Raw genomic sequence first — 24,115 nt, 5'->3', positions numbered from 1 at the left:
CAATCTTCCCAGAAAAACACATACAAGCATATGCTTAATTTTATGTGCAATTTCAGGGGGGTTAGTGTCCCTGAAAATCATACATGAACCCTCTCCCTCCCTTCCAGCACCACGCTGGTTTAGACTTCATTTTTTCACCAGGACTACTGCACCATGACTTCCAAACTGATTCCCTAGCCACCACTCTTGCCTGCTCCAATGATATCCTAGAATGATCTTTTTTAAAAAAGAAATGTGATCTGCTGAAGAACCTTCAGTGGATCCCAGGATAAAGAGGAGCTGCCCTTGCCTGTTGCTCTCTGGTTCAGCCGCTGTCTGCCCACTTACATCCTCCAATGTCTGCCCCAAGCACACTCACCCAGGTGACTGCTCTCTTTTGTGCCTCCTTTAATCACAGCTGTTTCTTCAATGACAGATACTTGCTTGTATATTTGTCTCCTCCACTACCCGTGAGGCAAGAATACTTATTCACTCTTATATTTCAGTATCTAGTACAGTATTAATAAATTCTCATGGGAGTAAATAAACGAGGGGGTGAATTATAGCCTCTGCTTCTAGTAACTTAGAGGGTTTCCTTGGTAGCTCAGATGGTAAAGAATCTGTCTGCAATTCAGGAGACCTGGGTTCGATCCCTGGGTCAGGAAGATCCCTTGAAGGAGGGCATGGCAACCTACTCCAGTGTTCTGGCCTGGAGAATTTCGTGGACTGAGGAGCCTGGCAGGCTATAGTCCTTGGGGTTGCAAAGAATCAGACACGACTGAGCAACTAACCCTTCACACTTTCAAGGAACTTGCATATTGAAAAGGGCAAGCAGGTCACAAACACTAGGACTATTATGCAGGGCAGAATGGGGCAAGTGCTATGGGAGATGTTTTTAGATAAGTGCCTATGCGGACCTAGAACTATCGCTTCTCAGTGATGGGTTAGGATGACCTTCAGATTACTACAGGGTTTGTTTTAAGGTGCCAATGATGGCTGTTTCTTTTCTCAGGTTTTCCCACTTTCAGATGTTGCTGGGTTGCTCCTCTGTCATTATAAATTTCCACCAGAATAAAGTTAGAGTTGTTCTGCCCAGGCAAGTCAGGTCTGAGGGATGTCTCATCTCTCTAACCCCCACCTTGTCATCCAAAAAGAGATGGGATCTTAAGGTACCTTTCAGATCCCAACCTTATCATTCTTGCATGTGACGTGCTCAGATCCGTTGTGACCCTATGGACTGTAGCCCACTGTAAGCTCCTCTCTACATGGGATTGGATTGGATGTGGATTGCCAATTCCTACTCCAGGGGATCTTCCTGACCGGGGATTGAACCAGCGGCTCCTGCATTGCAGGCAGATTCTTTACCATCTGAGTCACCTAGGCAGCCCCTTATACATTTTAGGGCCCTGAAAATATGGCCAGACCCTTTAGATGGAGCTGCTCAAAGAGGCAACGCAGCAAAGTCTTTTCTCTGACTTCTGAAACGGGCAAGGGCATGGCCCCAGGCTCTGGCATGGAGGTGTGTGATGCTTCAACTCCTTTCAGTCGGTTCAGTCTCTCTCCATTACCCAAGTGTGGGCTGCAGCATTCTAGTCTACAGGCGGGCACTGGCAGTGCGGGACTAATTGGGAACTTCAGTGGTTACTAAGGAAAAAAACCTTCCCAGGGAGTGTTACCGAAACGAGGATAATAAACCCTCTCCGGCTCAGAGCTGGGGAGAAGCACGAGCCGGTCGGCAGTTGTGCTGGTGAGCTGAGAAGACAGCAGGCAGTGACTTCCAGGTGTGTGCTCAGGTCCTGCCCAGCAGAACCAGCGGAGGATGCCAGCTCCTTGGCCTCCTTGGATGCTGTGGACTCCAAATGGCATGGAGGAAGGCTCCTGCGGGAGGGCTGGAAAGAGGCAGCGGCTGTGCTGCCTGCCCCCCAGCGCACGGGGCTGAAGGCTATTTTGGATTTCTCACACTGAGCTTTTTCAGATCCTGGGCAGCGGGAAGCAGAGCTCTGCATCAGAGCACACACCCCAGGGGTGCTGCTCTGGGTAAACCAGATGGCTGAGGAGAGGCCTTCAGGGCGATACTGTCTAAAATGTTTAAAAGCAGACATCTAGCAGGGGTGCTTTAAACACAAAGCAAGCCTTTGAATAACGTCAGTCCTTCCTTTCTCCCTCCTACTGGGCCCGGATCTTTAGCCATCTTGCTGGGCAGAATTAGGAGGAGCTGGGCTCACTCAATCCCAGGTAGACCCAGGTGGTGTTACTTCACAGCTGAAACTCATCTGCTGAGGGAGGCGGGCACATCCGCAGGTGACTGCAGACAGAGCCTCACGGGCCCTCTGACCCTCCGTGCACTCACACAGGCAGTGGGACACGATGGAAATCCCATCTGCCCAGGAAACAGGACACCTCTTTCCGTGTTTCCGCACTCCGCCCTGCTCCATGGCTCAGTGAATCAGAGCCAGTCACCCACCATGTTCCAGCTTAGAAGGAGCAGGAATGCTTCCCCTCTCCCCCTTCAAGGAAATGCCTAAAAGGGTGTATAAATGACGTGAGATGTCTAAGGAATGGCCTGCATGCTTGTGAAAGGTTTGGTGGCCCAGGCAGTAAAGAATCTGCCTGCAATGTGGGAGACCTGGGTTCGATTCCCAGGTCGGGAAGATCCCCTGGAGAAGGAAATGACGACCCATTCCAGTATTCTCGCCTGGAAAACCCCACGGACTGAGGAGCCTGGCAGGCTACAGTTCATGGGCTCGCAAAGAGTTGGATAGGACTGAGCAACTTCACTTATTAAAAAAAGTATGTTAGAGGAAGCCATCCTTCTGTTTCCCACCCAGGCTGTCTGCTCCCGTCACTCCTGTGATGTGGGAGTCACTTCCAACCAAAGGATGACAGAATGTCCAGCTTTCCCCCGGCCACCCTGGGACCTCTCAGTCAAGCCGCCCTCCTGGTCAGCTCCCAGATTCCCTGACATGAGCATTCTGGCTTCTACAGCCATGTATTTTTTATTTGTTTTATTTTATTAGTTGGAGGCTAATTACTTCACAACATTTCAGTGGGTTTTGTCATACATTGACATGAATCAACCACAGAGTTACACGTATTCCCCATCCCGATCCCCCCTCCCATCTCCCTCTCCACCCGACTCCTCTGGGTCCTCCTACAGCCATGTATTTTTTAAAAATGTTTCATTTATTTATTTGTCTGCACTGGGTCCCAATTGTAGGATGTGGGATCTTTGATCTTCACTATGGCATGTGGGATCTTTAGTTGTGGCAAGTGGGATCTAGTTCCCTGACCAGGGATGAAACTCCAGCCTCCTGCATTGGGAGCGTGGAGTCTTAGCCACGGGACCACCAGGGGAGTCCCAACAACTGTATTTTTATCTCCTGATAACAGTTAATACAGTATGTAGTATTTAGTAGGCATGTAATACGGGCTTCCCAGGTGACACTAGAGGTAAAGAATCCGTCTGCCAATCCAGGAGACATAAGAGATGCGGGTTCCATGCCTGGATCGGGAAGATCCCCCGGAGGAGGGCACAGTAATCCACTCCAGTACACTTGCCTGGAGAATCCCCATGGACAGAGGAGCCTGGTGGGCTATAGTCTGAGGGGTCACACAGAGTAGGACACGACTGAAGTGACTTAGCATGCACACACGCAAGCATGTAATAGAAGATTGGTAGGTGAATTTAGTTGCTGGTTTTAGAGCTGGAAATATATATATATATATATTAATAATAATATACTGTGTGTGCCAGGCACCGTCCTAAGCACCTGAATGGTTTGTGCTGCCTTTATGCTCTAATATTGAAGATGAGGAAAGAGAGGAATTAAGTAACTTGCTTCTTGCAAAGAGTAGGACATGACTGAGTGACTAAGCATCCAGCACACCCCTTTGTCACTAGCTAGTAAGGGGCAGAAGCAGGACTCCGGTTCACACGGGTTTGACTTCAGAAATTAGAGCCAGGACCACATACGAGCAAGCGTCTGATGTGCTCTGCTCCCTGAGTATAGCACGTCCCTTGCACACAAAGCACTCCTTATAATATCAGTGTGGAGCGAGGCCAGGGAGGCAGTTTGCCAGGGTCTCCCAGTTAGTGGCAGGGCTGGTGGGCCTGGTCCCAGTCCCTTGGCCGCTGTCCTCGGGCACCTTCATTACCCACACCACCTCTCGAGGGTCCCCACCAGCCTGTGTCCACATTCCAGGCTTGTCTCCAAGAGAAGCCACAAGTGGCAGCTCTGGGTCAGACGGTGGCCAAGGGACTTTTGGTTTAGTTGCCTGGTGGGAGCCTCACAGACAGGCAAATTTGTTCCTGCCAGACCGGGGGCTGGGCTGGGGCTGGGGGTAGCTTGATTTTTGCTGCTTCTATCCCCTGCTGCTCAGCAATGGCTCCCTCCCACCAGGGCCTCTGTGGAGATCAGAGGCAGGCCAAGAAGGCCTGGCCCAGGTCCTGCCCACACCCCAGTGGGTACTATTGGTGTGGTCAGCCCTATTCTCTGCTACCAATCCAATGACGGCAGTCCTGATCCACCTCAAGCCAGCCAGCACAATGCCAACCCAATGGAGCTGAAGGCCAGTGCCAGGAGCAGGGTTAGAGGTGCTCTCTGGAGGCTTCTTTGGTGGTCCAGTGGTTAAGAATCTGCCTTGTCATGCAAGGGACGCTGGTTCGGTCCTGAGGCTGGGACGATCCCATGTGCCATGGGGCAACTAAACCCGTGTGTCACAGCTACTGAGCCCGTGCTCTAGAGCCTGAGAGCCGCAACTACTGAAACCTGCATGCCTGTAGTCGGTGCTGCAACAAGAGAAGCCACTGCAATGAGAAGCCTGTTCACTGCAGCTAGAGAAAGCCCGTGTGCAGCAACAAAGACCCAGCTCAGCCAAAAATTACATACACAAAAATCTAAAACATTTTTATTCTTAACTATTTACCAAGAAAAAAAAAAATGGGCTCTCTGGCTTAAGTGATGGTTTGTCTTTTTACCTAAAGTATGTGCAAGAGGAGGGAGGGGACAGCTACAAACCAAGAGCTAAGTTGGACTCAAAAGAAGCTGAAGCAGGAGGCTCTGGGCAGGAGACTGACATCAGTGGCCATGACGAAGGGCCCCTGGGAGCTGCATCAGGCTGGCCTGGCTGCTTGGTGGGGAGTGGATCAGTTCCACGGAAACATGGGGGCCGGCAGGTGTTGCTCTGCTTGGAGCTCTCTGGGGAGATCGAGGCTCTTTCAGAAAGTGACAAGCTGGTTGTCAGAAAGGTGTGGGTGGTGTGAAGTCAACAGAGACAGAGATCCCTGTGGCGGCCTGAGACTGGAAGGCCTGCAGTGTTGCTGGGATGCACAACCCCGGGGTGCTGTTCACACCAAATTCTACGGAATCCTGGGGTCAGGGATGGCGAAAAACTAGGGCAGGTCAAAAAGGATTGAAAAGACTTCTTGTCCCAGTGAAACAGATGGACGAAAGGAAACAGACACCCACTTCATTCTTTTCTTCCTCCTTTCCCTGAACTGGCTTCTTTCCTGCAGATATGATTCCGCCATTAAAGACCTTAAGGAGGCCTTGACTCAGCTTCGAGGGAACCAGCTGATCGACTATAAGATCCTGGGGCTACAGTTCAAGCTGTTTGCCTGTGAGGTGAGGAGAGGAGGGCCTAGCCTGGGCAGTGGTGGAAGCCTGGGCAGCCGAGGGGAAGCTGACAGCTCAGATGCACAGCCATCTGTTGACACTTCTAGGAGCCCGAGAAGGCATTATGCCTCCCCTCCCTTGGGACTCAGATTTACCCTTAAGAAAAAACTCAGAACCATTGCTTGGGGCTCCTAATGGAGTCTTCAGTTACCTGAGTGCATGGATTTTGTTAACGTGAGGCTCAAAGGACCATGTAGAAATGAGTTTGCTGGATTCTCTGAAGGGAAGCTTGGCTGGACATGAGTGTGTTGGTCTATGAAAGTATTCGTGTGTATGTGTGTTAGTTGCTCAGTCGTGTCTGACTCTTTGCAACCCTATGGAATATAGCCCGCCAGGCTCCTCCGTCCATGGGATTCTCCAGGCAAGAACACTGGAGTGGGTTGCCATTCCCTTCTCCAGGGGATCTTCCCAAGCCAGGGATTGAACCCAGGTCTCCTGCACTGCAGGCAGAGTGTTAATCATCTGAGCCACCAGGGAAGCCCGAAAACATTCATAATAATTTGCATGATTCAGGTTGACAGGGTGTTTTCTCAGCATTTTATTAACAAATCCAAAATCACAGAGGTCTCTGCCCTAGCGAAGCTTCCTTTGCAGCAAAAACCAAAGCAAATCAAAAGACAACAACAAAACAACAAAATAAACCAAAATCACAGCTTCACTCTCCATGCAGAAACTGCTTTACCCTGGCTTGGTTCCCAAGTTCACACACTTTGCGATGAATGGTGTGGCCTCATGTACTTGGTTGATACCCAAAGAAAGAGTGAGGCTCATTTAGCACCAGCCTGTACCCTCCTGGTCAAAGAACAGCTCAGAGCCCACAGTTAGGAAAGGTCTTCACAGAGGGGTAACATGTTCTGTATCACCAAGATGGAGACGCGTGACTGGCTTTGACTTTACAGGTTCATATACTTTTTCCAGCCAACCCTCCCCACTCTCATTCTAAACCCCTAATATATACCAGTAACTTTAAAACTAAAATCCCTGCAAATGTAGATTTTTAGTTGGCAGAATCAGTGAAAGAAAGCCCCTTGCTTGAGTTTCTCAGGCAGAAGCAGCCCAGTGTTCCCAGGGTCACTCAGGGCTAATAATAGAGTCCACAGCTGCCTGCGCCCCTGGGGACATGGGTCTCCATCCAGCCCCGCCGCAGGATAACAACTTCAGTTCTCCTCGTCTAGGGAAATGAGGCTTTTTGGAGGGCTGGCATTTGGCCAGCTTCCAGCGTGCAGTCTCTCAACTGTGGTCTTTTAGATGCGTTGGACCAGTTCATTCTTTGTTCTTGGGACTGGCCTTTGCCTCAGAGGATGTTGAGCTACATCCCTGGCTTCTACTCACTAGATGCCTGTAGCAACCCATTCCCAGGGTGACAATCGAAAATATCTCTAGACATTGCGGATCACCCCTGATTGAGAATCATTTATGCCGATTAAAGTGTTGAGGGACCAAGAAGCTCTGGAGAAAGCATCCTAGAATAGTGGCATCAAAGCAGAACTCCATGGGAGGAATGTTCCTCCTGTAGCTGGAGTTGAAATGACCCAGGGGGCAGGAAATACTGGCTGTGCAGGCCTCTCTGCTAGGGAGGCTGAACTTTTCAGGGTCCTGTCTGCCACCTGGGACACTCCAGTCACTTCCCTAATTATAAGATCACCCCTCCCTTCCCACCAGAATTCTGAGAAATCATACCAGAAAGAGAGTCTCAGGCTTTTCCCAGTCATGGAGTCATAAAAACCTGTTGCTAGAGAAGGTCTTAAGAGTAGGTGTCTGAGAACTAAGCAGGAAGTTTTAAATGGCCTCAAGGTCTCCTTTCTTCCATGTTCATGGGGAAGGATCAGGCTAGTCAAGCATGTTTGCAGGTGGCAACAGCTCATTGAGGCTCAGAAAGAGCCCAGGAAGGGAGTCTAGATCTCCACTTCTGGGCTTGGTCCTTTGTCCCCATCGTTCAACACCAGCCAGCTAACTCTATGGGAAAACCAGCCCTGCCACCATCCATGTTATTGTTCAGTCGCTCAGTCGTGTCTGACTCTTTATGACCCCGTGGACTGCAGCACACCAGGCTTCCCTGTCCTTCACTAGCTCCTAGCGTTTGCTCAAACTCATGTCCATTGAGTCGGTGATGCCATCCAACCATCTCATCCTCTGTCACCCCCTTCACCTCCTGCCCTTAATCTTTCCCAGCATCAGGGTCTTTTCCAATGATCCAATGAGTCAGCTCTTTGCATCAGGTGTCAAAGTATTGGAGTTTCAGCTTACGCATCAGTTCTTCCAATCAATCTTCAGGGTTGATTTCCTTTAGGATTGACTGGTTTGATCTCCTTGCTGTCCAAGGGAAACTCAAGAGACTTTTCTGGCACCACAGTTTGAAAGCATTAGTTCTTCGGTGCTCAGCCTTCTTTATGGTCCAATTTCACATCCATACTTGCCTTAAAAATAGTTCTATTCTGGATGAGGCCCGGGGCCAGTCACAGTGTAGGTGGTAGACTGGTACTGAGAAGTGTAATAGTTTTCCACTGTGTGTTAGTTGCTCACTCCTGTCCGACTCTCTGCGACCCCATAGACTGTAGTCTGCCAGGGACTCCCCAGGCAAGAATACTGGAGTGGGTTGCTATTTCCTTCTCCAGTTTTCCACTGCTGAATACCAAATTGCTCCAAAACAGAGTGGCTTAGAACAATCTGGGCTTCCCTGGTGGCTCAACTGGTAAAGAATTTACCTGCAATGCAGGAGACCTGGGTTGGAAAGATCCCCTGGAGAAGGGGATGGCTATCCACTCCAGTATTCTGCCTTGGAGAATTCCATGGACTATTGTCCACAGGGTCGCAAAGAGTCAGACACGATTGAGTGACTTTCACTTAAAACGATTCTCTCATGGTTTCTGGCATCAGGAACCCAAGCTTGGCTGGGTGGTCCTGGCTCAGAGGCTCTCAGGAGGTTGCAGTAGAGATGTTGGTAGGGCTGCCGTCATCTGAAAGCCTGACCAGGGCTGAAGGATCTACTTCCAAGGTGACTTAGGTACTTGGTGAGTTAGTGTTCTTTCTTGGCAGGAGGCCTCAGTTCTTCGCCACTTAAACCTCTCCCTAAGGCTGTCTGAGTCCTGTCATTTATGGTGGCTGGCTTCCCCCAGAGGAGATAATGATCCAAGAGGAATTGATACAGAGTGTTGATGTCTTTTATAACTTAACCTCAAATGTCACATTATGGAAACCTCTCATTTCCATAATATTCTATTCACTACACACGTCAGCTCCCTTGGATGTGGAAGGGACTATGCAGATGGGGGAGTACCAGGACGTGAGAATCATTGGTGCTGTCTTGGAAGCTGGTTGTACTAAAGCAAGGACTTTGGGATCAGAGATCCCAGCCCAACACTCCCTAGTCTAATAAACCTTGGTGAATTCAGTGTCATTTCTGAGCCTTGGACTCTTCCTCATCTGTAAAGAAAGGCTGAGTACTTACCCTATACACATTCACTAACACTTTCATTCATTTTTGCACATGTTTATCATGTCTGCTGGGGCTTCCCAGGTGGCTCCGTGGTGGTAAACAATCCACCTGTCAACAGAGGAAATGCAAGTTAGATTCCCGGGTTGGGGAGATCCCCTGGAGGAGGAAACAGCAACCCACTCCAGTATTTTTGTCTGGAGAATCCCATGGACAGGGGCACCTGGTGGGCTATAGTCCATGGGGCCACAAACAGTGGGACATGACTGAGCACACACATAAAGCCAGCTAGGGTCAGGCATGAGAGGTCCAAGAGGCCACAAGACAAGGTGTCAGCAGCCAAACGTTCATGGTCACGTATAATGTGAGGTGATTGGGTTAGGAGGAGAAAAGTGCTAGGGAAGGATTCTGGAAGCATAGAAGTGAGGCCCCTACTTTGTATGGTGGTTGTGTGGCTTAGAGATAATGCAGATAAAGTGCCTGGCCCATAGTGATGGTCAGTAAATCATAGCAATCAATGATGATGACAAAGACAACAGACAGGACTGATTTCCAGGAGCCCCGAGTTCTTCATAGGTTTAGCTTTCTGACTACAAAGAATCCCCAGATGGTATCAGTCAGCAAACTCAGCCCTGTGGTCTTCCCCCAAATCACATGGGCATTATCACCCTCCCCGAGAAGGCGGGCAAGGCCTCTGTGCTCAGCCTCCCAAGCAAGTCCCAAGATAGTTCTGCAGATAACAGTGTGGTAGTAATGAAGAGCTCTAAAGCAACCACCACGTGCCAAACAATGAAACTCAGTGCTTTACATGAATTCTTCATTTCTTACAAAAATCTGTAGTCAGGAAGCATTATTATCATCATTTTATAATGAAACTGAGGCCACATAGTAGAAAATAGCCCTGGGGTCCCGCCACGGCACTGCCTCCATGCGTTACAGCTTAGAAGGCCAACAGTCCCTTCTCTGACCAGGCCTCAGGTGACGGGCTATACCTCCTCTCTGAAGCCCTGGAGAACTGCCCACACCCCACCCCAGGGCATCAGGCTGTGACTCCTATCACTTTGACCTGTGAGAAGCCTGCAGCAGTTCCTGGCCATTTAGTCATCCTCCATACATGATGTGAGGAGCCCTAAGAATTGGCTACACTGTCATTAACAAGTAAATTAGGGATTTTCCTGGTGATCCAGTGGTTGAGACTTTGCCTTCTGATGCACGGGGCATTGGTTTGATCCCTGGTTGGGGAGCTAACAGCTCACATGTCTTGGGGCCAAAAAAACCCTAAAACAGAAGCAATGTTGTAACAAATTCAATAGAGGCTTTAAAAACTGTCCACGTGAAAAAAAAAAAAAAAAAAAAACTTAAAAAAAAAAAGTAAAGTAAACCCTGCCTGTTAGTTGCCATCTTGATTTCCTTCCACTCCAGGTGAAGTGTTGCCCTGGGTCTGTATTGGGTCTCTTTCCAGCTTCAGGGAACTCTTGCCCATAGAGTTTCCTCCTGCCCATATGACTACATTACATCTTGTTACTCCTAGGTTCTAGAATGGGTTCTGTGGATGCAGGACGATGCATCTAGAACCCACTGTCTCTCCATTCGACATCTGTGCAGTCTTTGAGTCCAGGACCAGTGGCAGGAGCCGGTCTGGGAGGCCACAAGCATGTATTTTATCCCCAGCTCTTCAAGGGGCCTTGAACACATCACTGCTGTCCATACCAAAACCACACAACAGCTCTAGCCCACCCGTGATCTACTTGGTTGTTGAAGGAAAGCACACGATGCTGGAGTTTTGCATTACATGATGTTTTCTTCACACCACCCTTGTGTTAGATATACTCAGGAGCAATATTGATTGTACTGTATTGTAGATATCTCCAGGAGAGCTGGGGAAGGGAGAAAGGTCACCAAGGCAACATTCCAGGAGCAAAAAGTGCGAGCTCTTCCTTGCCTGGTCCCTAGATTCGGAGTAACCTCAAGCTTTCTGCTGTGGCCTGTGCTTTTCTAGGTGTTATATAACATTGCTTTCATGTACGCCAAGAGAGAGGAATGGAAAAAGGCTGAAGAACATTTAGCGTTGGCTGTGAGCATGAAGTCTGAGCCGAGACATTCCAAAATTGACAGAGCCATGGAAAGCGTTTGGGTGAGTGCGCTGGCGAAGCAGGTGGCGAGAGGGTCTGCTTGGGTTTGCATTTGTTTCTGTGGACATGCCGATTGGGGATCAAAAATGTGGTACTTTCACTTCCTCTGAGCTCCGGGTAACACTGATCTCGGGGTCTGTTTCCCTGTGGGATCTTGAATGTGGAAGTCTAAGAAGCTGAAGCCTGGAGGAAGAGACAGCGGCGCCCTCCTCACGCCCCTCCAAGGGGGCTCTGGTGGGGGCGCGGGGGCAGCCCCCAAGGGCAGAGGCTGTGCCCGCTCGCTCACCCCTGGGTTCTTGCAGCCTGGCTCTGGGCCAGACACACAACAGCTCTCAAGAAAAAAATGCATTGATTATAGGTACAAACGATGGGAAGTTGAGTTTGACCACATGTAGGGATGAAGGTTGTTCTAAATCATATTTTTAAACACCAGGAACAAGGGGGCTTAGGTCAGTGTGTACATATCTGTCCACGGCTGCGGCCCCCAGAGAGCACTGTCGTGGGCCTTGCTCGGGTCCTGGGCCACCCACGTCGGGAGCGACAGCCCCACCTGAGCCACACAGAATGGGAGAGGGCAGCCCCTCTCAGAAAAGAGGGTGCTGGGCAAACAGCACCCGCAGAGGTCTCGGTGTAAGGTGAGAGTGAAACCAAACGGTCCTCCCTGACACAGTAAGTCCAGCCCCGCACGTGGAGAAAAAGCGCCCTTGCGGGGTTCTCTCAATGGATCCGCGCATCTCCTCAGTGAGGGACCAGGGTCGTCACCCCATTTTACAGGTAGGAAAAGACTCTGTTCTCTGTGTTTTAGAAACAGAAGCTCTATGAGCCGGTAGTGATCCCTGTGGGCAGGCTCTTTCGGCCGAACGAGAGGCAAGTGGCTCAGCTGGTCAAGAAGGATTACCTAGGCAAGGCCACGGTGAGTGAGGCCGCTCAGAGTCCCCCGAGTTCCCTCTTGCATGAGCCCCGCGGAGTGAGGGCGAGGGGACCCTGGAGGAAGGGGCGCCTGCCTCTGGTTCTGCCCTGGGGAGGCAGCTTCTCACCCGAGGCTCGGCAAGCCCATCCTTAGCCACCGTCCACTTCGGGAACCAAGTCCCTGTGAGAACAGACCCAGGGCGCGAGGAAGGAAGGGGTCCTGGGGAGACCCAAGAAGGACGGGCACACGGAGCCGGCGCAGCCCTCACACCTCCCTGTCCCAATTGCAGGTCGTGGCGTCTGTGGTAGACCAGGACAGCTTCTCAGGGTTTGCCCCCCTGCAGCCACAGGTGAGGTGGTCCTGCTCTTCTCCATGCGTCTCCAGGGCTGGGAAAGAGCCAACTCAGGCAGAGTGTCTGTGCTGAGGGGCCTCGTTTTCAGGGCTCCTTAAGCTGAGCTCTCAGTCTGCGGAGGGTGTCTGCCGGGCCGTGCTTGGTCAGGGATCCCAGAGCTGGAAGGGGAACAAGATCATATCCTTGGGCATCATCTCAAGTCCTCAGGAGCCAGCCCTCCATTTCCCCCTCAAATGCCAGCCTTCGCTTCTCTAAAGATCCAGGAGAGCTCAGCATGCCTCGTCTCTCCCAAAGCCTTGACCATTCGCTCAGAAAACTGAAACAACAGCCGTGGAAGGCTTTTGCTTCTTGTCCCTTCTCAGACACAGGACACGGGGGCGCTCTTCCAGCTGCACCCATCGGCTGCATGCAGCGATTCCCTTGGGAACATGGGCGGTGGTCCCCAGGGCGAACCATCTTTCCCCCCAAACTGGGCTCACAGGCGGTTCCAGATAGACTAGATGCCAGTGGGTCTGGAATGTGAAGGCGGCGCTTCCTTGTGAAGGGAAGCGGGTAGTGCCGGCTGAGGACAGTTCCAGCTCTGTGGCAACAGAACCGTTACGGGCAGGGGCGTCGGTCCACGTGAGCACAGCGAGGAGCTTCTGAGTGTGGTGGTCCCACGGTCCAGGGCGCACACACCTGGCCACTCTGGGGGCTGCGCTGACGGGCTCCCAGGGTCAGAGAGATGACCGCTGGCCCAGAGGGCCACCAAGGCTGGGGAACCGGAGTCTAAGAGGAACAGAGGAGGAGAGCAAGAGAGGCGACATTCTTTGACCTCTCTCTTCACCAGAGAGTTGAAGAAAGCCTTGCAGGACTCCCTTGGGCTTTGGGGCACCCAGGGGACTCCCAGAGGGGAAAAAGCCCGGATAACTGGGCTCCACAGTTCTCAGGGTAGAACAGGGATCACACTTCAAAAGGAGATTCTTACCTGACCAGTGGACCTTGAGTTGATTTTTATTTATTTTTAAAAATTTTTATTAAGTTATAATTTACATATCATACAATTCACTTACTTCACTTGCACAATTGAATGAGTTTGGGTATATTTACAGAGTTGTGTAACTATCATCACAGGCATGGAGGGTTTTTTTTTGCCACATGCATGTGGGATCTAGTTCCCTGACCAGGGATCAAACCCTCGCCCCCTGCACTGGAAGCACAGAAAGCCACTGGAATGCCAGGGAAGCCCCTTGAGTTGGTTTTTATCTACCCACGGATGTCATGTGATAGAGCAGATGTTAATTATAGAGCAGCGCTTTGAGAAACTGTCCTAGGAGCGGGACGGAGTTCAAGGGCAGAAGCACCCTCATGATGCCATGTTGCTCCGTGACAGCTAAAACTCCAGAAACCAAGTCTGGCTCAAGATGCATTGCTGTGCTGGTGAAATCTGGGCCCAGGGAGCTTGTGGGAGGTGTTCTTTTTCCAGTGTTTAGTCAGGGTACACGATTGCCTTCTCCCTCGAGAGTGTTCTAATTGAGCCAGAAAGGCAGTCTTCAACGTTCTGGTCTGGAAGGAGGCTTAAATTACTATTAACCGTCTGTTCTCTCTCCCCTTCTTCCCTTGTGATCCTGGCTTCCTTTATTTCTCCTGAATGTCCGATAGGCAGCTGAGCCTCCACCCAGGCCAAAAACCCCAGAGATCTTCAGGTAAGTTAGATTTAGACCAAAATGCAGAATATCCAAACTCCCAAGCCTGAACTGAGGACAGCAAAGGGGTGAAGAAGGTGAAGCTGGGGTCAGTGTCCAAATTGTGAGGAATTTAGCCTGGCACATCAGGCTCCTCCTGCTTTCAAGGCTAGAGTGGAATGACGGTGGGAATGGAGCTTCCAACACGGTGAGGCTGACGGTGACCTGGCTACAGCCGCGGGCTGGCCCTGTGTCCCCATGCCAGTGTGCACCCAGAGAGCGAGGGGGTGTCGCTGAAGGACCACAGTGTCTGTGGAACAGCACCCTCTGAGGGCTGCACACAGACCTCAGGGTAGAGGAGAGGAGGGTGCCCTCCTCTCAGGAGGAGCCCCCTGAGAGGCCAGGCTCCTGGAGCTGGGAGAGCAGAGTGGGAGGCTGGAATGGCGTGTCCTTTCCTGTGTGGGCGCATTTTTCACTCCCTGTTGGCACACGTTTTCTGAAGAAGGAAGAGGAAGGACTTGAGAAAAAGAAGTCATTCTTCTGTAAGAGGAGAAGCCGAGGATGACAAAACCTACAGCTTTCTTCAGAGTTATCTCTAAGTAAAGAAGCAAGCCCAGCTTCCCCCTCCCCACTAGGGAAGGTTGAAACAAGCAGTGCAGAGAGTGCCAAAGCAACTAGAAAAAAGGAAGGGGCCTATGAACTCGCCCCTAAGCTCCCCATGTGCTGGGGGAGGCCGTCTCCCCTACAGAGATGAATGCAGGGTCTGGAGACAAAAGGAAGGGCAGGAGGGAGAGGGAACCAGCCTGGAGAGGCCAGCCGGCTGCAGTCACACATTCTGAAACGGCTCAAATGGGATGCCCCAGAGCAGGCCTTGAGGAAACAGTAAAGGGGAAACGACATTACATAATGCAGAGTAAGGCAGCCTCACATCCCCCCACTGCCTCCCGGCCCATCTCTCCTACTCTCTGTCCCTCCCCCGTGGACGGCCCCAGCTGGCTCTAGGGCAGGGGTACCCAACCCCTGGGCCACGGACCGGTATCAGTCTGTGGCCTGCTAAGGAACTGGGCCGCACTGTAGGAGGCAAGTGGCAGGGAGCGAGCAAAGCTTCATCTGTGTTTACAGCTGCTCCCCATCACTCAAATTACCCCCTGAGCCCTGCCTCCCGTGAGGTGAGCAGCGGCATTAGGTTCTCATAGGAGCTGGAACCCTAACCCTAAAGTCAAGGCGGAATATCCTGAAATTGCCACAAAACAGAAACACAGTGCACAAGAAATGCAGTCATGTCTAAACCATCCCCCAATCCTGGTCCATGGATAAACTGTCTTCCATGAAACCCATCCCTGGTACCGAAAAGGTTGGGGACTGCTGTTCTAGAGGATTTCTCCTCCCCAGCTCCCCCACTCATCTCCTCACCCAGCGGGTTCTCACCCACTTTCTACTTTGCACCCTGGCATCTGATTGGGCCCCGCCCAGACTCGGCCACTGGCCAAGCACAGCTGGGATCCTTCCTCCTCAGAAGGGAAGGGAGGGCAGGGTTGCAAGTCGTCGTCAAGTGTTGCGTTATGTTTTGTTTTACTCTTGCCCCACTGCATGCATGGTTACGGAGCATGTTCACATGCAGAGTCCTCTTGGGCCCTCAGATGGGCAACTCCCTGCTCGGGGTCATCTGGGCAGTTAGAGGTGGGAGTGAGGCTCCTGGCTCCGGATCCACAGTTGCTGACCCACAGCATCATGGGAGCAGATGTGGTCCAGGCTAGATGGTGGATGGGGTCTCGAATCTTGTGTCTACCCCTCCTCTTCTCCCCACGCCCATCCCGCAGGGCCCTGGAAGGGGAAGCCCACCGTGTGTTGTTTGGGTTTGTGCCTGAGACACCAGAGGAGCTACAGGTCATGCCGGGGAACATCGTCTTTGTCTTGAAGAAGGGCAATGATAACTGGGCTACGGTCATGTTCAACGGGCAGGTATTCAGAGGATGGGGCGGTGGGCTTATGGGCACAGGATCCTGGCAGCACATGGCAGAGCTTTTTGAGGAGCAGCATCTGCTGCCTTACATGCAGGCCAGCTGCCCCCTCTTTCCCCTGTCCCCCCGCCCCTCCCCACGTCTCTGGGCGTCCTGCACTGTGGCTACTGACGAGTGCATCTTTGCTTCCCCCTTTCTGGCTCCGCGATGCTGCGCTGCAGAAGGGGCTCGTTCCCTGCAACTACCTCGAACCAGTTGAGTTGCGGATCCATCCTCAGCAGCAGCCTCAGGTAACGGAGCCCCAAGGGCTGACCCGTTCCCTTCCCACCCCTGAACCCCGCCACCGACAGACCACAGAGGGGAGAAGAGTAGAGAGGAAGAGGCACTGGGGACTCACTAGTCCTGAGCCCACCTTGAGTTGGTAGCAGCCGCCCAGAGCTGAACCTAGGGATGAAAGAAAAAACCCAGATGTGCTGAGTGGAGGCATCAGCAGGTCCTACTGGGCCCCCAGCTCTGTGATCCCTCCTGGCCAGGGGTGACTTGACCACAGCTACAGCAGGTGACGACTTAGGTCTTCCCAGGAGGTCTTCTTCACCCGGAAGAATAGTCAACGTGCCGGCTGGTGAAATCCACTCACCATAGGAAATCTGCTTTAGAGCACTGAGTCAGAGCGGACCTTGCCAGCCACTGCTTCCGACGCTGCTGCCACCCCCACTGCCCTGTCTCGATGACCTGCCCTTCTGCCAGGCCTGGGGAGTGGTCTTTGTTGGATCTGTGCAGATGCCTGATGGCAACAGATCCTGTCTCTCTCTAGACTGTGCAACCAGTTATTCTCTGTGGGGTTGGCCCTCCCTGGTCAGAGTCACAATGTCTAGATGACTGAAGAGTTCTAAATGCCATTTAGATGAGAAGTGGCATGTTTCCTTTGAAGGGGCAAGGTGTAGAGTGAGAGGGTGAGCTAAGACAAGGGTCCTACCCTGCCTCCAGTGGGTTTCCAGTGTGGCAATTGAGGTGATTAGGCAGCAAGGGCCTTGTAGCTGGGGGGTTAGGATTCTTATTTTCTCATAATTTCTACTGTGATTGTTTTCACCAGGCCCACTCTGTCTCCCACTGAATCAAACTTCCCTTCAATTCAGTTCAGTTGCTCAGTTGTGTCTGACTCTTTGCAACCCCATGGACTGCAGCATGCCAGGCTTCCCTGTCCATCATGAACTCCTAGAGTTTACTCAAACTCATGTCCATTGAGTCAGTGATGCCATCCAACCATCTCATCCTCTGTTGTCCCCCTTCTCCTCCTGCCTTCAATCTTTCCTAGCCCTTAGCCTCCACTAAATGTCATCACCGCTCCAACTTTTAGGAAGTTGTTTGCATCTGGCCCCCTTCCATGGTGGTCGGCAGGGCCTCCCCCACTCCTACCCCTGCCTGAGAACTGTGTCTGCATGAAGGTTCTCACCCTCTCTTCCTGTCCCCTCCAGGAAGAAACCTCCCCGGAGTCTGATATCCCAGCTCCCCCAAGTACCAGTGCTCCTGGAAGACCCCAGTTGTCACCAGGTTAGTGTCTCTGGAGGACCATCCCGGGACTGGGTGCAGAAATGCTCCAGACTGCCTCCCCACCGAGGGTTGCTCTCTCAGCCTGATGGAATCTGGTTTCTTGTACTCCCAGCTTATGATCACGAGGCCCGAGGGCCCCCCCCACCCCCGACTCCTGTGTCATTCACCCACCCAAAACACAGGAAAATAGAAATCCTTCCTCCCTGCCTGCTCTAGAACATGCATGGAGCTTGGGTAAAGGCAGCTGCTTTCTGGTGGGCTGTGAGCATCCCAACTCAGTCATTAAGTAGTGGGACTTTATCCCAGGAGGAGAGGTTCAAGTAATTACACCTGTTGACCTCAGAGCGGGGTGGAGTGGTTCTTCTCAAATGACTGAGGAGCTCTATCTAGAAAAGAAACTCTGCAGAGCCCTGGAGGATGGACCAAGAACCAAGGTGCAGACATGATAGGGATACTCTCCTGATATGTGGAGACGGCTGCCCTGGGAAGTCATGGACTTTTGGTTACTAATGTGGGTTAAGCAGATCCTGAGTAAGTGCTTGGTAGAGATGCATTGACTAGGTGGTTTGTCCAGATCCTAGATCAATGACTGTCATGCCCACCTGATCATCAGAATCACCTGGGATGCTCCCCACCCCTATTTTTACTTTGAAAATATCAAACCTACAGAAAGGTTGAAAGTATGGTACAATATGAACACAAGAATATCTTTCACTTAAATTCAGTAATTATTAACATTTTGCATCATGTACTTGGGCTGCTCCTCTTGTTAACATAATTTTTTTTCTTGTTGCTGAGCCACTTGAAACTAAGTTACAGACTCATGACACTTCACCCTATACTTCAGCATCTGTCTCCTAAGAACAAGGGTGCTCTTCTGCATAAGCACAATATAATTGTTATATCTAGGATAGTGTTAATATAGTATATGTTATTATATAATATAGATTATATATTTCATGTTCAAATTTCTCCTATTATCCCCCACTGTCCTTGACAGCTTTCTTTAATTTATATTTTCTAGGGGCCCATCAAGGATCACATATTAACCTAGGAAGATTTTAAGAATCTAGAATCAAAGGCTTTTGATTCTGATTTTTTAGGACTGGAATCAGGCTTAGAAACCTGTTTTTCTAGGAAAAAAAATCCAAAGAGATTCTAATGATCAGCTGGGTTTGAGATCAGTGGTCTTTTACAAGCAGACACTGCTGTTTCCATGGTGAATATCATTATACATACTTTTCTTATATAAATTATATGTGTTTAGTCACCCAGTCATGTTTCACTCTTTGCAATCCCATGGACTGTAGCCCATCAGGCTCCTCTATTCATGGGATTCTCCAGGCAAGAACACTGGAGTGGGTAGCCATTCACTTTTTGGTTTGGGAAGATGAGATCTTCCCAACCAATCCAAACCATGGAACTGAACCCAGATCTCCTGAATTGCAGGCAAATTCTTCACCATCTGAACCACCAGGGAAACCCCAGAAATTATATATGTACTGCTACATTAATATATTTTATACATTAGAAAACATACGAAAGATAAAGGACAAATTAAAAATAAGTGGTTATTTCTTCTTGTGGCCCCTGGCTGATCCTGTTTTGGTGGAGCCCACTGCTTTAACTGACCTCTGGGAATCTTGCATGACACCACTACCCCAGGAGCACTACTGTTAGCTGTCCTTTGGGATCCCTCCCTAACCCCATGGGCTGGTGAGGATGTGACGGCCCTTTGATAATTACCTGTATGCTCCCTAGAAGCAGAGACTGGGTTCACTTGTGTGTTCATGGCTTTGCCCTTCACATCTACCCAATGATTCCCCCCCCACCTAGTTTATTAAGGTTAATAATCACCCCACAGGTTAAATCATATGAGGTTGGGTGCCTGGTTCTAAGTGGTTTCATCCTGTGTATGGCAGGGGCTAGCCAAGAGTGTTCATTCAATATCTTCCTTTGTTTAACTCTCACCTTCTCCATTTAGGTCAGAAAGGAAAAGACGAGCCCAAGGTAATTTTTTTTTTTTTTCCTGTACTATTTCAAGGGGTAGAGAGAGGAAGAGCTTAGGTTGCCCACCTAACCATTTCTACGGGTGGTCCCCCTGGATTGTAGAAAGAGCCCCAAAGGAAAGGGTACACCAGTTGCTACCATACATACAGGGACCAGGGACACCCCCCCTCCCATTTGACAATCTCTCCCTCTTCCATGCACACACTGCCTGCTGGCCCATGGCTGGTGGGCCAGGTACCGCCCATAGGAATTTTTATCCACGTGTGAGTTGAGCTGGAGGACAGGGCTCTGAAGGCCCTCTCATGTTAGTGTGGAACCAGGCACTTCTGGGCCTTTCCCCGCCACGGGGTCCTTACTCCCTGGGATGCAGCATGTTGCTCGGAGGACGCCTCAGGCACTCGCAGATTCCCTTTGCTGGCTCTCCTGGCAGGAAGTCAAGCTCCGTGTCCCCGCGTCCTACACACTCAAGGTGCATTACAAGTACACGGTGGTCATGGAGACTCAGTTCAGGCTCCCCTACAGTCAGGTCCGCGACATGGTGGCCAAGAAGCTGGGTCTCCTGCCGGAACACACGAAGCTGAGGTGAGCGGCGCCCAGGGAGACGTGAGGGTGCAGCCGGGCGCCCGCTGCGGCCAAGGATGGGCCTGCCCTGCTGCTGCTGACTTGCTTCTCCCTCATTACCCCTACCCAGCTACCGTCCTCGGGACAGCAATGAGCTGGCGCCCCTTTCAGAATTCAGCATGAAGGATGCCTGGGACCAAGTGAAAAACTACTGCTTGACGCTGTGGTGTGAGAACACCGTGGTGAGTGCCCAGGGGCATGGAAGGCTGGATTTCCAACAGGCCACTTCCTCCACCACAACTGGGCGTTCACCCAGTGCCTGCTGGGTGCCTAGCCTAGGTGTAGTGTTGGGAACGTGGCAGGTAGAAGCTGCAGCTCTGGCATCCTCACCCGGGGTGCAGCTGGAAGAGGTTTTCCCACAAGAGCAGAGCAGGCCCAGGAGCCCACAGAAAGCTTCAGGGCCCTTCCATCTGCTGCCACACCTAAGGTTTAGGCTCGATCAAGCAAGGTTAGAATGGAGTCGCAGCTTGAGGCCGAGTTCACAGCCATTCTTCACCTTAAGTTTCCATGCGGAAGGACATTTGGGAGTGAAAAAAAAATTAGCGGGCATTTATTTCATGAAGATGACTTGTGTAACAACCTTCTACTAACAGCAAACATCTACTGAAAAGATCCTGTGTGCCAGACACTGTGCTAAGCGCACTCTGTGTATGAATTCTTAAAGCCCCCATAATTCTGAGGTACGTACTGTTATCCTGTTTGATAATGTAGGTGACAAGGCAAAGTGAGGCCCCCTGGCCAACATTACTCAGAGCCTGCCTGTACTCTTGAACAGGGCTCCCATCCCGTTAGGAGTCAGGCTGCACGGCAGGAGGTGAGCGGCCCGTTAGCAGGGGAAGCTTCATCTATGTTTATAGGTGTACCCCATCACTTGCATAACTACCTGAGCTCTGAAAGTGACAGTGAAAGTCACTCAGTCATGTAACTCTTTGTGACCCCATGGACTTTATAGTCCATGGAATTCTCCAGGTCAGAATACTGGAGTGGGATCTTCTCCAGGGGATCTTCCCAACTCAGGGATCAAACCCAGGTCTCCCACATTGGGGGCAGATTCTTTACCAGCTGAGCCACCAAGGGAAGCCCAAGAATATTAGAGTGGGTAGCCTATCCCTTCTCCAGTGGATCTTCCCGACCCAGGAATCGAACCGCAGTCTCCTGCATTACAGGCAGATTCTTTACCAACTGAGCAATCAGGGAAGCCCACTTGAGCACTACCTCCTACCAGATAAGCAGTGGCATTAGATTCTCATAGGAGCTCAAACCCTACTGTAAACTGTGCCTGCAAAGGAACTAGATTGTGCACTCCTTACAATGATCACCCCGAAAGCATCCCAACCTCCCTAACCCCAGGTCTGTGTTAAAACTGTCATCCATGAAACCGGTTCCTGGTGCCAAAAAAGGTTGGGGACTGCTGCTCTTGAACACGTCAATGTACTGACAGTAAAAGGGCAGGTTATCTATAGGCCCTGGGGTCTAGAAGAGTTAACTGACTCTCCAGTGAGAATGAAGGGAGTCAGGAGCAAAGTTCGAGACTAGAAGTAGCAGCTACACGTTAGTACTCTTTGGCTTTGTCCCTTAGTCTCCCAAGGAAAGGTTGCCATTTCTTTTTGCTGTAGATGTCAACTTTCTCTCCCAACAATGGTCCTTGAAAATCATCCATCTGCTTTCTGTCAACAAAGTTTTTTGTCTTTTATGTCATTTCAAATAAGTGGATTGTACAGTATATATATTTTGTGTCTTAATAGTCCATTTCTTTTGAATGCTAAATGGTATTCCATTGTATGGATACCACAACTGGCTTATTCATTCAGCTGCTGGTGCACATTTGGGTTGTTTCCAGCATTTGTCTAGTGACGAATTCTTCAACAAACATTTGCTGGGCACTTACTGCTCTCTAGGTAGGTACTGGAGATATAAAAACTAGTAAGACACAGGCCCGTTTTCATAAGGGGAAGAGCAAGCAGATGACTACAAAGCGTGTGTAGTAAACTGATGGAGACGCACAAATGCTTTACTGTTATGTATGTATTTATGTAACATCGGGAGGGTTTCTCACCCAAAAATGCTGGAGGGAAGTGGGACAAGTCTTCCTAGAGAAAATGATGTTGAAATTGTCTTGAGGCTTAGCCTGAAAATGGTGCATAGTAATTAGCAAGATGGAGGAGGTTAGGGTGAATGTATTACATAGATGGAAAGAACCAGAGGGACGACCACAAGAATCAGCCCAGTGGGAAAGGGGGCTCAGTGCTGTTGGACAGGGACAGTGGTGGGAAAGATGTTGGAAAGACCACAGGGCCAGATGGGGCTAGCCTTGGACACCACTGTGCTGGGTTGATACTGTGAGCAGGCAAGAAGATAGTGAGGTCTTGCTCTGTATTGGTAATTTAAGGGGCACATGAGCAAGGCAGGGAAATCAGCTAGGCTGGCTGGTGGACTTCCTCTGAGTAAGCAGTTCCCGACCCAGTCGGGAGGCTGGGGAGTCCTGACACAGAAACCATGAGTCTGCAGTTGCCACTGCCCAAAGCTGCCAAGTGGGGTTCCACTGACACTTCAGTGTCTTCCCCGTTTCCTGCTTTAGCCTTTGTCAGCTGTGGCATCTGCAGTTTTATCTGCCTAGGGGGTATAATACTAAATAGCTCCTAAGGGAATCCTTGGTCAACTACTAGTTTTCAGCCACAAGTGGACTTTTGAGACCATAGAAATGCCCACAGCAGGAAAGCTATTCTAGACATGTAGGCCGTGGGCCCAGCGAGTCTTTCCTCCAAACCCTCATCCCCACAGCTGGGTAGGGGTTACTGCTCAGTTAGGGAAGGGTCTCCTTTGCACTCAAACCAAAGACAAACGTTTGATTGGGGGTGGGGGGGGGGTGGAAATGGAGGGGAAGAACTAAAGAGGATGGACCTGGAGGCAGGCCCTGCAGTAAACCCCACAAAGTAAACCTAGTGGTCAGGGTTCAGAAAATTGTCTCAGCAAGTGGAGCCACTGGAGCTGAGACTTCGGGTGCCTCTGGCTGAAAGCCCCAGGGCCCTAGGAGTGAGTGAGTGTCCATGCAAGGTGTCCCTTGAAAGTTTGAAAGGCCACTCTAGGTTTTCCAATGATCTGTTTTTGGACTAAGCCCTTCAGTTCTGTCTTGAAAGGATTCCTATTAGTTCAGCTCTAAATGTGAATTTGTTGTTCAGTCATGTTTGACTGTGCAACCCCATGGACTGCAGCACGCCAGGCTTCCCTGTCCTTCCCCATCTCCTGGAGTTTGCTCAGATTCACGTCCATCGAATTGGTGATGCTATCTAAGCATCTCATCCTCTGCTGCCCCCTTCTCCTGTTGCCCTCAATCCTTCCCAGTATCAGGGTCTTTCCCAATGAGTCAGCTCTTCGTATCAGGTGGTCCAAGTATTAGAGCTTCAGCTTCAGCATTACTTCACTGCAAAGGTTGATTTTGATGTTTTAAATTATTTTTTGTTGTTTTTGTTAATGATTGTTAACTCCCACAGGGAGTTCCTGATTAACAGATTTGGGATGGTGCAGACAAATTTGCCTTTCTATAACAAGGTGCTCAGTGTTATGGGTGCTGGGGAAAGGGTGTTGGATTTGGGAGTTAGGTTTGAACTTTGGGTTCTGTCTCTTACCTGTGATTCAACCTGTTTGTCCATCCGAGAAAAATTAACAATTGTACCTATTCTACCTTTTTCAGGATTAACATAAGGTTTCACTAGCATTTTAAGAGGATCTATGGTCCTGTAGACCTTTTGGTTTCACTAACCCAACCAGTGTTCATAAAGTACACACCAGGTCTATGCTAGGCACTGATCACAAACTTGGCTTTGAGT

The 24,115-nt window shown here is 50.5% G+C and overlaps 1 protein-coding gene across 1 annotated transcript in view; it reads left to right on the top strand.

The window, feature by feature from the left end:
• Positions 1-24,115, top strand: part of NCF2 (neutrophil cytosolic factor 2) — a 32,742-nt gene that overhangs the window by 5,422 nt on the left and 3,205 nt on the right. The window contains exons 3-13 of the mRNA XM_065937002.1: positions 5,495-5,603; positions 11,087-11,221; positions 12,025-12,132; positions 12,419-12,478; positions 14,123-14,166; positions 15,966-16,107; positions 16,328-16,396; positions 17,582-17,657; positions 19,642-19,667; positions 20,098-20,249; positions 20,359-20,470. Of these exons, the coding sequence (XP_065793074.1) occupies positions 5,495-5,603; positions 11,087-11,221; positions 12,025-12,132; positions 12,419-12,478; positions 14,123-14,166; positions 15,966-16,107; positions 16,328-16,396; positions 17,582-17,657; positions 19,642-19,667; positions 20,098-20,249; positions 20,359-20,470 (1,033 nt within the window). The remainder of the gene's footprint in view (positions 1-5,494; positions 5,604-11,086; positions 11,222-12,024; positions 12,133-12,418; positions 12,479-14,122; positions 14,167-15,965; positions 16,108-16,327; positions 16,397-17,581; positions 17,658-19,641; positions 19,668-20,097; positions 20,250-20,358; positions 20,471-24,115) is intronic.

The sequence above is a fragment of the Muntiacus reevesi genome, chromosome 5 (assembly GCF_963930625.1).
Source record: "Muntiacus reevesi chromosome 5, mMunRee1.1, whole genome shotgun sequence".
NCBI classification, from domain to species: domain Eukaryota; kingdom Metazoa; phylum Chordata; class Mammalia; order Artiodactyla; family Cervidae; genus Muntiacus; species Muntiacus reevesi.
The sequence above is the reverse complement of the archived record's forward strand: the minus strand, read 5'-3'. Positions and strand labels throughout refer to the sequence as shown.